The following is a 14,029-nucleotide window of genomic DNA, read 5'->3' on the forward strand; positions in this document are numbered from 1 at the left end:
AAAAACCTCAATTCTTTGGTCCTAAAAATGATTATCATACAGTTACAGTATAGTATTTAAGAGTCCGTACCCAAATCAAAACCTACTTAAACTATTTATTGTCAATAACTGCTTATACGAAATTCAACTGAGTTCCATAGCCAATGAATTAATCTCTGGTAATTTTACACGTATTTATCTGTGAATGCACGTTATTTTACAGTGTCGCTAAAAATTGTTCGGTAATAGGGAAACGGAGTTATGTCCCTTTACAGGAATTTTAGCACAAAAGAAAATGGCGCCCCCATCAAACATGATCGAAGATTGCGATTGACTCTTGTTTACATTATACATTGGTAAAAAACCCATCTTTAGCTAGATAATACTTTTAAAATTGTTGAGGAAGAAATGAATTTGATGTCTAAGTCCCTATCAAATAGCATACGCTGTAAATACAGTCTTAAACCAGGTTCGGAATAGCAAGGAATTTGATGCGGATTGGGGGATGCATTATCAGATTATACACAGCTTGAAGTCACACAGATATCTGTCAATAGTGATATGCCTAACTAGGCAGTTGCCTTGTCGTATAATCGTGATTTACATTGAGCCATCAAAATATAATCGATGGGATTCGATTCTAATTTTGTAAATTATAATATTATTTTGAAAGGGGGGGGGGGGCTGTAAAAAAAGCAGTTGTTTTGGCTACTACAAATAACGTTCAGACGTTATCTTAATGCTATGACACATTGCATTTTATAGCATGTTCGTTGTCAAAGGCTATAATGCTCATCCCTGTGGTCTATGGAGTTAACCATGCAGAGACATCAAGATACAACAACAAGATACAAGAAACTTTATTTAACGTCACATATATCAAACAGAGAAACTTAAGCACTGCAGCGCTATTTTTGCGACAAACATGATAAAAAGCAAACAGAAAACAACAAATCAAGCTATACAGTAACACTATCACAGAAAGCTAACACATAATCACCGAGTAAAACATACAATAACATGGCATATAATTAGATATCACAGGCACTAAATTTAAAGTACTATACTAAAAATGATGTAAAGAGATAAAAGTGAAACACCTGCATATCACACAGGTGTTGCTATATATATATTGGAGGGTTAAAACGCTTCAAGTGTAATGTACATACATGCTAATATAGCAAAAGAGTAAAAATTGACATAATATACACTGATATAGTGTAAATTAAAATAGGACGACAAGGTCTAGTAAGTAAAAGATATTGAGCTATAATGATGATTAGAAGAGAGGGCTAGAAACTATGCTGCCAGTTATTGGTATATAAAATACAAAATCCAAGGCTGTGATCATGAGCTGCCAACGCTTTCATACATTCTCAAATTGTCTGATCATTGTCTTCCTAAGATTCATAATGAGCTAGCCTAAAAATGAATGTGTCCATGTATATCTAAAATGATTGCGCATATGTGTTAGTGCACGTGCAAGCTTTGAATTTTATGAGTTAAAAATCGTGCAACAAAATATTATATATACAGTATAATTTCCTCTAAACACAAATTGATCCATGACTATTTTATATTGGTATTCATAATTAAAGATTTTTCACATATTTTAGTGTGGAAATTTCCTAAAAGTACATATATGCATGTCACAATGAGGAGATATATTTGAGTGAATATCTGCTGGTTGGAGCACACTTTGTATTTAGTAACCAACTATATTGTGAAAATGTTAAGTGTGCTTTTTTGTAGAAACACTAAGAAACATTTAAAGTACTAGTTGTAAATTATTGTTGTCATACTTGCCAACTCTCCCTATTTTGGAGGGAGACTCCTGATTTTGGACCCTAAAATGAAGCATTTTCAACGAGCAAATTTGTTAAATTATTCCTTTTTTCGAAGATCTGATGATTTCATCTGCGAGAACAGCCCAAAAGATGCCATTTAAAAGGGTGTTTTTTCCCCAGGGTGTCCATGCACACATTTTATGTAAGCTTTTAATTCCTTGTGCTCGTAATCTTCCCAATAAAAATTTCAAAAGGTTGGCAATTGCAAGTATGATATTAAGATACTTACATTAATACAATTTATTGATACCTTGGCACCAATATTTCATTATGCATTATATAGCGTTTTATGTAGTAAATTGGGTATTTGGATGTGAAATGGTTCATCTGATAAAATTTTCATTGCAGATTGTAGTTACTGATCCTTAAGGCAGTGATGGGTGCTGAGGAGAATGCTGTTATCACTGTGAGGCTGGACCTCAAGAACCGCTACTCTGTGATTATGGAAGAGACGCAGATGGACTCCAGCGAGTTGATGGAACACTTCTTCTCTTTGTACAATAGGTATTAACCACAGGAAATTTGAGTTAGAGTATTCATGTGTATTAAAGTTAGAAACTAATCATTTGTACTGTGAATTAAATCCTCTCAGTGTACTTATTAAGCTTGGGGTCTTATTGTGGGAGGAAACCAAAGTACCCAGAGAAAACCCATGTGGTTGGGTGATTGACCCTGTGTCATATCTTTTCATAACCAATCGGGGATTCAAACCTCATCTGCCTCTAATTATAACTAAGGGCGAGTGCATTATCAACCGTGCCACCGACCACCCAAAATGTATGAATATGCAATGTGTAAAAGATACTTACTAATGCAATCCCATGGATATTATTGTCTATGCATATTTCAGATTGCGTGGACCGGATAAAATGTTTGAATACCGCATGTCTTTTTACAAAATTAAAACAAAATCTGATCAGGGGTGTACATGTACAATTCCATGTTTAGAGTAAAATCTAAAAGAAAATCACAGTAAACATAAAAAAATCATTTCTCCCCTGACAAAAAGTACTAGCCGCAGTCATTAGACTGATTTTGTTGACTTTCGATTTACTAATTTTCCATTCCCACACATAGTATTTTATGTCTCGAGAATATAGACTTGAGAATAAAGACTCTGGCTATCAGTCTTTCACACTGTTTATGTAGCATTCAATATTTATATAAGCCCTGTGGTGGCATATATTTGGCTCCACGTGCACTCAAAGGTTATATTTAAGGATCCCACTGCACTGTGGTTCATACATACAGAAGCCACCCTTTAACTTACATTGAATACAACTGAAGTACATGTACAGTTGTGCCAGGACACTTCCGTTGATCAGGTAGCTCTATTCGTTAGGGTGATAGTATAATAGTGTTGGGAATTGCTTGTAAATTCATATTCGATCATCACTTCCAGTCAAGTGACTGATGATCGATCAAATTGAACTTAAATTCAGTAACTTAAGGTTATATTCGCTTTCCAAAATTTACTTTCACTTTCGTTAACGGGGAAACCCGGACGTTTAGAGAATTTCGCTAATAACTCACAACATTCATACAAAAAACAATAAGTTTGTTGACAGAACCTTATAATTATTGAAAAATATGTATTTTGTATTTAGAAATGAAACTGATGATGTTTGCAATGTCAATTATGCTGCGACAGCTGCATCTCGTACTCAGAAATGCTGTGATGGATTGGTATTCACCTGATGACACCCCATCAAACTAACATTTTATTTCTAAGATAGCCCACACTTTCCACAAAGCGTTTTATTTATATCCAGCTAAGGACAAACAATACCTTCCAAACGTTTATATCAGTAGCCCCCGGATGATCATAGAGTTTAATCTCAGGAAAGTCCTGGTTTGCCATATTGTCACGCACGATTGAGCCATGCAGCATTTCTATTGAAACGCAAGCTCTGATTGGTTGTCGGGTGGACCAGCTAGCCAATCAGCATCGTCGGTGTGCGAGACGTTCGGTCAAGTTGTTTTGCCAAAGAACGAACAACTCGCTGTCGGTGGTAATAACAGTATCCGAGTATATTTTTTGTTAATACTTAAATTAGTCGAACTATACTAGATCGTGGAAAACAAGGATCGATTAATCGATTTTCAGAAACAAACAACCAGACGTCGACTAAATCGATTAATTGGAACAACACTATAGTATAACAATCAGAAGTCCAGTGTTTGAACCCTAATCTAGCCCTACTGAATTTTTTTTCCACTCAGAACACTGTTATTGATTATATTTTATTTATTTCATTTTTATTTTTTCTCTTAAAAGTCCTGCAAGGTATGGTTTTCTTTTCGGAAATGATTTATCAACTCTATAGTCATTGTGTCTAACCCTGGATTTGTGATATTTAGTTATGTATTTATGTTACCTGTGGTTGTTGTTCAATGTACTTATAATTATCTCTTATTGTTTATTTGGTTGTTGTCTATTGCAGCAATGTTGAAAAGGTTTGGACCGAGTCAGATGGCAGTAAACAGGCAAAGCAACAGGGACTACATAAGGAAACAAAGTACTGGATGAGGAAGGTCTTGTCTCGGCCAGACCATGATAAACTATTCCCCAAATCTCACGACCCAGACAATGGTGCTGATAATATTGATACAGAAACAGCAACCTCCAAAGAATGCGACGTTAGTGGCACCGAGGACAAGTTGGGCCCCAGTGACAGGGATATTGAAACCATACCTGCGTTACAGGTTGGAAGAAAACGGAAATGTCCCAGAAAGATCATTTTGACTTTACCCGAACACATACTGTCCAAAGATATCTCAATTAATGTTTCAAATAGATTGGGTCAGGCATCGAAAAGTGCAAAAAAAACTTTTGAAAGTAAAACCAAAGCTGCAGATGTTTCCTCTTCCACTGTCTGTTCATCGACCGTCACATCAGAAACAGCAAAACCAACTGAGGAGGAGGAGGAGGAGGAGGAGGAGCAAGTGATGCCTGAGGGATCACCGCTCACACCAAACATTAAAATAGAACCCGAGGGTAGTGGCGATGAGGCAGAGAATACCGATAGTGCTACTCCAGCCACCAAGGAAAGTTCTCCAGAACTTGAAGGGGAGAAATCACAAGAAGGGCAAAACCAAATAGGTACATTTGTATTAATATGTTGATGGATGAAGACATCAATTAATATATATATATATTATATATATCAAATATTTCATTATGAAGTGATAGGGAATACTCAGGGTTTGACACTAACACTAGTCCTCTAGTCCACGAATAGTGGACTTCAGCGAGGACTGGTGAATCTCCTAATGAAACCGGTCCTTTGGACAAGTTTGTAAAAAAAATACTATATCACCATGTCTATGTGGCAACAGCTTTCAGATGTCCCCTTCGATCAGTCAATTACTTTTTATGTGTTGTGCTGGGATATTTCCTGAAGGAAATATTGAACAATTTACATTGACACAGGACCAGTAAATTATTTATTCATCTAATCCTGTAGACTACCATGCAAAAATAGTCGGTGTCTAACACTAATACCAGTTAAATGCATAAAGATATTTTGCAATTTTTGCTGGCCACATTGAATAACTGAGGCAATGATTTATTTGATGATGTCTGAAATGGTTGTCAGATAGCATCTGAGGAAACCAATACTGAGAAAGCAATTATTTTTTGTGAGGGTCAGTTCAAATAAATTGTAAGGATGTGATGCATAAATACTTGAGATTAAAGCAAGTGCTGCTCTTTGGATTGAGTATACATTGTAAGTGTAAACCTTGTTCTATGTGTTACTCCTTTTTTGTATTCTTAAAAACAAAAACAAATCAATCTTAAGAGCAATTCTTCCATCAATTCATGTCGTTTTGAAGTAGTGATTATTTGAAAAACTACAAACTTTCAGCACAGTGAAAATAAATGGTTTCTTTGTTGTTGGATCTAATAATTTTAACTAAAGCGACTGACTTTTTGTGAGGTATCACTTCTTTTTCTGGAAATGGTGAAGTTGAATAATATATATTCTGAATTTGAAGAGTTGTCTACCTTTGACTATCAGCAAATCCAAACTGCTTTTGATTTACTGTTTGATCAAAAAAGGAGATGATTCTTAGCAATTCAGAATATTGTAATATCTTTCATGAACAAATTCCTAGTTATTCCTGTATAAAGTGAAGTGAAAAGTTTGCTATTTTTATAGACTAACCTGAAGGTGTTGTGATGTTTTGACAGATGACGAGGGAGTAGCAGATGGTGAGGCAGAGGAAGACACGTCTATGAACTGCAACTATCTAGGACCAGGGGAGGAGGAGGAAGAGGAGGGAGAATCTCTAGAAATGTCAGTTGAGGAGATCGGTGACAGTGACAATTACCAGATAGGACTGAATGAGGGGGAGAACGTGAAATTTGTTCGTGATGTAGCTCTAAGCATTGCTAAAGATATGGCTGTCACAGAAAATGGAGAGACTGTATTTAACTGTAACTTTTGTAGTTATAAGACCAACGTTCTGGGTAGGTTAAGGCGACATATCACAGTACATACTGGGAAAGAGTTCAAATGTCCTTACTGCAGTAAAGCCTATACTGAGAAATGCAAGCTTACTGAACACATCAAGGTAAAACATGAGAAGTCAGTTAGCTATCCATGCCCCAAGTGCTCCAAGGTGTTCACCAGTAAGCGTGGACTGGAATATCACAACATCACATTTCATGAGGAGCGAGGCACCACACTGAAGTGTTCATTCTGCCCGAAAGTCTTCAGTAGTAGGTTTGGTTTTACATATCACACTAAGACTGCACACGGTGAAAGCAAGATAGAGGAAAATTTCAAATCGACCAGTGATACTTTAATACCTATGAGCAAGTGGGAAAAATCAACAATGAAAAAGGAAACGGAGAAAGAATTCCAGAAAGACAACAGTGGCATGTACAACTGTAAACTGTGCGAATACAAAACACCACGTATGTTCCACATCAGGAGACATCTTGGCGTTCATTATGGAAACACTAACAAATGTGAACAGTGTGAGAAGACATTTTCAGATTCCTACAAGCTGAGGCTTCACGTTCAAGTAAAGCATGGGAATCTAAGGTTCGATTGTGATTACTGCCACAGAGATTTTGGAACGAAGGAAGGCTTGAAGTACCACCGCCTGTCTGCACATGAAGGGAACTGGAAGTATCTCTGTCCAGACTGTGGCCAGGGTTTCTATCAGAAGCATCACTTCGAAGGCCATGTCAACAAACACAAGGGAATCAAAGCCTATGGATGTAAAACCTGCGGAAAGAAATTTTTCTATCAGTCGGACGTGTCGATACACAAAAAACACTGCGGACAAGAGAAGAAGCCATTGGAAAAACCGACCACATTTGTTTGTCATGTTTGCGGGGACCAGTTCAAGAAGAAAAGTATACTTATTGAGCACGAAAATGGCAAGCATGGACGAATTGGAAACTATGTCTGTGAGTGTGGCGTAAGCTTTAAATGGAGGAACTCCCTTCGTCAGCACAAACAGAGGTGCTCTACTGCAGCAGCCATTTCCGATTACTCAGTCACCGATATCACTGACCTGAGCGGAGCTTCTGACTTCATAGCCATGCAAATCAAACCTGAGCTGGACTCGGATGTTATCAATACAGAGGCTGGGGATATGGAAGCAATGGATACAGACGATAATCAACCTGATGATATTTCCTACTCACAGCAGTCCCCTCCTGAGGACGACACGGAAAGTAACACAGCTGCTGAATTGGAGAACGAAAATGATGACCAAGTGTATGTGGTAAAGGCGGAACCTACAGAAAACGCGGTGTTTCAACATGGGGCAATGCTCACTCCGCCAGGTGTCGCCACTGATGCACTCTATGAGATGCCAGCTTCACAGGTAAGTGACCAAGAAGGTAATGATTCTGATTTTGTGATATACCCTGATGACTCCTCTACTTCTAGTTTTGACGATAAAAGTTCAGGCGAAGACCATTCAGATACTGAGGAGGAAACGGATGCTTGGTTTGATTATTCCTCAAAATCAAATAAGAATCTCAAGAGACGGCTATCATTGATGGAATCAAGAAATGAACCTTCTGGAAAACAGTTCAGATGTCCCCGTTGTGGAAAGGTCTTTAGGGTGCGAAATGCCTTCCTTAAACATCGAAGCATTTGTCACCGAAAAGCTGTAATAAGGAGAAGTGTTATTGAGATGTACGTTTGTGGATTCTGTGATGGCAGATTTTCAAACAAGGCACACTTTAAAGAACACAGCAAAACGCATCAAAGGAAAATGAGGAAAAAAACCAAAATGCAGCAAAGTTTCAGAAAGAAGGCAAAGGAACAGCTCCTGAATATTGAACAGAGTAAGTCAACCCTAGAAAATAGCCATGAGGAAAATGTAGAAACACATTTCCAGACGGACATGGTTTTTGACATTCCCGTGGATCATAGTGTGGAAAATGGAATGGAATCAGACAGTGAAGCTCAAGTAACGTGCATGTTACAAGATGAGAGTATATCTTCTGGTAACATAGATCACACCTTGGTCAGTAATCCTGTTACTCCAGAGGAAACACCAGCTACTTTGAATGTCAGACACACAAATGACAGTGGACATTGTGATGAGCAACCCCAACGCGTACAATCTGGCCCAGTAGAACATGTTCAGGATTTAGATCATACACACAACAACAGATCTACCAAAACACCTGTGGAATCATGTAACATGTCGAAGCATTCTGATCAAGGAAAGGATTTCCCATTTGTAAATGTTGCTGTTGTGGATTTGAGCAATGCACAAAATTATCCAAATAAGGATGTAGACAGTGGATGGGATTTGTCAATAAAACCGAATCACTCAGGACTAATGCAAGAAAAAGAAAGAAAGAAATCAGAATCGGCGTCTTCTCTCCAGGTTGAGGAAGGCCAAAGAAACAACTTATCAGCGGAGTTCCAGAACTCTTTTACGTGCGAAATATGTGGAGCTACTATTGACGACCACGAGAAGTACATCAACCACATATCCCTTCATGCTGTCACCAGAATTCAAATGTTTCAGGAGCAGCAAAATAACTCTAATAAGGACCTGAACACGTGTGGTAGTGAGTCTGGGTCTTTGCAGACATCAAACTGGAATACAATGGAGGCAGAAAAGAATAATTTCACATGTAATATTTGTGGTGATGTTTTCTTGAAAAGGTCCTACTTGAAAGAACACATACTTGGGATGCATGGGAATGTTAATAGATATAGTTGTGTGTGTGGTGAAAGATTCAAATGGAGAAGTTCACTGAATCTACACAAAGAAAAATGTCCATCTTCTCCATCCAGGAATATTTCAAACGGCCAGAAACACTTACCAATTAACAGACCACCAATTAACAGACCCAATAGTTCAACTGCATACTCCTTCAAAATTGGTAGTAAACGGAAATCTCCAGCTTCAAGGTCATCTTTACCTCTCCCACCTATCTCCTCATCGTTATCACCAAGGATGCTGCCAGGGATTTCACCTCATTTCATGGATACGAGAACCTCCTCAGTGTTAGGGATGATTCCACCTCATATAAGTCAAACAACGTCATACACACCGGTAATGGAAACACATGTTCAGGCTGGAGAAATGTATCTGCACAGTGTTCCAGTCAGTGCTACTTCTACAGAAAACAAACTACCAGAACAGCAAACTCATGGCCATTTTCCATCTCTTTCATATGAGAGAAGTCCTCCTCGGTCTGGTAACAACGTTCAACGAAAATCTTCTGACAATGGACTTCCCAGTCAAAGTGTTGTGCCAACTGGGATGTTCAGGAGCAATGGTTCAACAGATTTTTCATTCCAAGTGCCTGTTTCAAAAGAACAGGGTATACCACAGCAGTGGTCAAGTAGCTCTACCTCAGATATAATTCAAAGTCAACAGCAGCAGGAAACTGAAAAAGTTATAGGAAATGAAATTAGGATAAAACAGGAGGTGATCTCATTTGATGAGGAACCTGATACCAGGATAGAAATGAATGAAACTGTTATAAATCAGCTCATGTTGGCTGCAGCAGAGCCAGCTGGAAATGTGGATGTGCCTAAAACTGAACCCTATCTCGTGAGCAATACTAGACCTGAACACCAGATAAAACATGAACAAAGCTCGTACAGCTGTAGCATATGTAAGAAATATTTCCGAACACAAATCGCGTACACTGACCATATGAACAAGCATCGTGGCATCAAGCCGTATCCCTGTACTAGCTGTGGCATGTCGTTTCACTACCAGTCTATTCTTAGTTCACATAAGAAAACGTGTGGTGTGGCAGGAAATAACATGTACAAGTGCCACATCTGCGGTGACACTTTTACTGTGCGGGGTTACCTGAGGGAGCATGTTCTTGGGAAGCATGGCGATGCGCGCAGGTACAGCTGTCGGTGTGGCGCCACCTTCAAATGGAGGAGCTCGCTTGGCAGCCATCAAAAGAAATGTCCACTCACTGGCAAAAGCTACATGTAATGGAATTAGCTTCTTCGTGGAGGAGTGCACCTGGTACTGCTAGACTTGAAGTTCTTCTATATTGTCATTGTATTACCTGTAGATTCTTCATATCTGTTGATATTACACTTAAACAATGGCTCTTGTTATAAATATCATTCTAGTTCTTATTACACTTAAACAGTGGTTCTTGTTATGCATATCATTCTAGTTCTTATTACACTTAAACAATGGTTCTTGTTATGCATATCGTTCTAGTTCTTATTACACTTAAACAGTGGTTCTTGTTATGCATATTGTTCTAGTTCTTATTACACTTAAACAATGGTTCTTGTTATGCATATCATTCTAGTTCTTATTACACTTAAACAATGGTTCTTGTTATACATATCATTCTAGTTCGGTACATTATGATGATGACACATGATTTGAAAAGCACACATTTTACAAATAATTTAATAATTTGATAAAAAAACTAGCCTACCTTTATATTATATTAACCTATACAATACATCTATTTATAAAAATGTTTAAAAGATTTAGTGCACTACACGTATATGCATGAATAAATGTTTTTTTAAAGATGAATCAGTTCATCTTTTTAAGCAATGATTTATCAAACATGAGTTTATCTTGCAACTCGTACTCTCAAAACTCTATTTTCTCCATTTTAGAAACAGGACAGCTAGGGTCCTCTGTGAAAATGAAAGAAACACATCTGAGCTAGATGGGATGAGTATCTAGTAAAGAAAGTGTTTCTGTATGCTAAACTTAACTTTTGGAAAAATTTAAAAACATTAATTTGTTACTGTTTTACCAACCTTTTTGTTACCCCATACAACAAAACCATTTTATCTTAAACCAATGGCCTGTTCAAATACAGACTGGTGCAGTTAAAGATGAAAAATGAGTTTTGATGGTTTCGCTATAGCGAATGTGAGGAAAATTACAGAGCTTAATGTACATGTTGGTGAAGCAGGTGTATTGATAATACTTCAAATGATACCAAACATTTAAAAGACTTTTTGAGAAAAAAGAATTCAACCCACCATGTCTAGCTCAGATGTGTTTCTAGATCTAGAGAAAAATATAGGGTTTCAAATGTTTAGGAAAATTCAACATAAAGAAACGCCATCTGATTAATTGTGGACATTTGCATTGATATGAGATCCTCAGATGAACATTTATAGAGTCTAAGATATTTGATATGTAAACCAGCAAGTTTGCTTGGCAGGTGTTCTTTTTGTTATTTATAATAGAAACCATTATTTTGCCTTTGTTACATTTAGTTGTACAACCATGTAGTCATTTTACGTTTCCTTCTTTGTTGTAATGAATATATGCATATGGTATGCATTTTTCGGTATGCTTCAGGTTTATTTTCTGTGATAAACAATTCTTATTTGATTCTGGCACATTTTACGAACAATGCTTAAGAGCATGTTTAAATTTTAAGTAAAGACATGTACTTTGTAATAAAAATAAAAATAAAATACTGGACGCAGGCATAATGCCTATATATCCAGATCACAAAGTTTTAACATTAGTTTATATAACAGTAATAGGAACAATGAAAAAATAATAATGAAATGCCTAGGCCTTCGTTATTAATTTAAAGTAAACTGCTACTTGCTGAAATTTTAGGAAAGGTTTATTTTTTATATATATATATGTTCATATGGAGAGATTGTAAAGAGATAATTAACTATTCCATTATCTCTTATCAAATTTAAGTGAGCTTTAATCAAATTGAAATATTTGCAATTTCACAAATAAATTGTGTGAAGTAAATGTAATATTATAGTTGTAAATATTGATTTAGAGTAAACATTGCACAAGTAAATTTAATATTGTAGGTGTAAATATTGATTAAGAGTTAACATTGCACAAGTAAATGTAATATTATAGTTGTAATTATTGATTTAGAGTAAACATTGCACAAGTAAATGTAATATTGTAGTTGTAAATATTGATTTAGAGAAAACATTGCACAAGTAAATGACACTGCCAAAAACTAAAACTATACATAAAGACCAACCCAGCGATTTTCATTAAAGTATATCAATGTATTATAAACAAAGTTTAATACCAATTAGTTAAGATATTATACCAGTATATATAATGAATTCAGTGAATATGAGCTGATGGTAAATTTACAGAAGTGTTCCCATGTTTCATTATTTTTGATGTTTTTATCTTGATGTAAAATTTAAGGAGTTTTTTTACACTATTTTCGCCATAGTGTTTTGGTGTTTTTAAATTGATCTGGTCTGAAATTAAGATGGTACCATAATTATGGTGCATCCTCAATACTCTAGGGGTTATTTTAATTTACGCTCTCTGCACCCCTAGAATATGTCATGATGAAATTAGAGGCTGTGTTCGATAGTGCATGATAGACGTTAGACTAGTTTGATCCTATGGTGTACATCAAAAGAACTGCGGCAGCGTTACAGTAAAATCAACTGGCTTTAAAGTTGAGTTGTTGCTCCTCTGTAATTCTCAAAGGACAAGTATCAACCTAGCGATTTGTCAATTTGTTTTACCCGAGACCAATCAAGCAGCTAGCTGTGATGAGCGTTTGATTTTGCTGTGACATATTCAAGTGGTGAGGACAGTTTAAGTGAGTGTAACCCCTGGAGTATGTTAGATGGTTATGGCGTAGGCTCTGTAGTCTGCATCTTGTGATCCTAAAACTTTAAAATTCAGAGAATAACAGCCAAATTTAATCCAACTAGACACATATATAGCTTGGTTTGATTTGTAGTATTGTGAAGAAAGCAAACAATCTAATCCAATTTTGTTTTTGCCGGTGTGAAATTGAGAACTGTAGGGTCACCTTCAAAGGTTGTCAAGGCAGTGATGTGCTGGTCAAATGGCGAGCACGTGTTAAAAAAGTACTAAATACAGCATCTGTGGAGTGTTTTTCTTCTTATAAAGATACAGTAATTGTTGTAGTATTTGATAATTGTCAGATGGCAACGTCAAGTCAGACATTACATTTAAAACTTGTGAGCAGTGTACATACATGTAGGTGCTCTGGTATTGTATTCTTTTCTGAATGTACTTTAAGGTTCTATTGGCTTACTGTTGGTTATATATAATATTAATGCCTACAGTAAAACACACAACATAGGGCCAATAGTTGGGGTACCGGTCTTGTTGGGGTCTAGTTGGTATGTATTTCACAACATAGGGCCAATAGTTGGGGTACCGGTCTTGTTGGGGTCTAGTTGGTATGTATTTTCTTCTTCTGTTACATAGTATTTTTCATGTGTTCTAATATTGTTATTTCAGGATGATTATTATGATGGGAGGTAGAAATCTGCACTGGTACAATGGAGGTCACACCTGGATGGCTGACGACCTTCTGTTTCTATACTGTCTCCATATACTTCTAGCTTCTCTGTATATAAAGTGTACTGATATGCAATCTTGCAATTCAATATTTTTCAACATAGCGCACCTTTGTCAATCGTTCAGTGTTCATCGAGTGATCTGACTAAAAAAATAAAATACAAGTGCTCATCCTAATGAATCAACTTTGACCTTGAACATTGTTCTATATTGCGTATAGCTATTGATATTTTACTTCATTGAATTAATATTTTACTTTGTTGAATTGTTATACATTTCCAGTTCTGTATGAAATTAATGTGATTTATAATGTTAACCGTAGAATGTAGCTTATTTTCGAAAGCAATATAATTATGTTTTTTCTTATATTTGTATTTACATATATTTCTTTTGGAGTTGGGGGGGGGGGGGGGGGG

General features: G+C 36.6%; 1 protein-coding gene across 1 annotated transcript; it reads left to right on the plus strand.

Moving 5' to 3' along the window:
* Positions 1–251: 251 nt before the first annotated feature.
* LOC110462865 lies at positions 252–14,009 on the plus strand. Its single transcript, XM_021517093.1, has 5 exons — positions 252–335; positions 2,175–2,330; positions 4,271–4,929; positions 6,022–10,310; positions 13,554–14,009. The coding sequence occupies exons 2-4, from the start codon at positions 2,203–2,205 to the stop codon at positions 10,275–10,277; spliced, it is 5,043 nt and encodes a 1,680-aa protein (XP_021372768.1). The 5' UTR covers positions 252–335; positions 2,175–2,202; the 3' UTR covers positions 10,278–10,310; positions 13,554–14,009.
* Positions 14,010–14,029: the final 20 nt, after the last annotated feature.

Source organism: Mizuhopecten yessoensis, unplaced genomic scaffold (genome assembly GCF_002113885.1).
Source record: "Mizuhopecten yessoensis strain PY_sf001 unplaced genomic scaffold, ASM211388v2 scaffold10839, whole genome shotgun sequence".
In the NCBI taxonomy this organism is placed as follows: domain Eukaryota; kingdom Metazoa; phylum Mollusca; class Bivalvia; order Pectinida; family Pectinidae; genus Mizuhopecten; species Mizuhopecten yessoensis.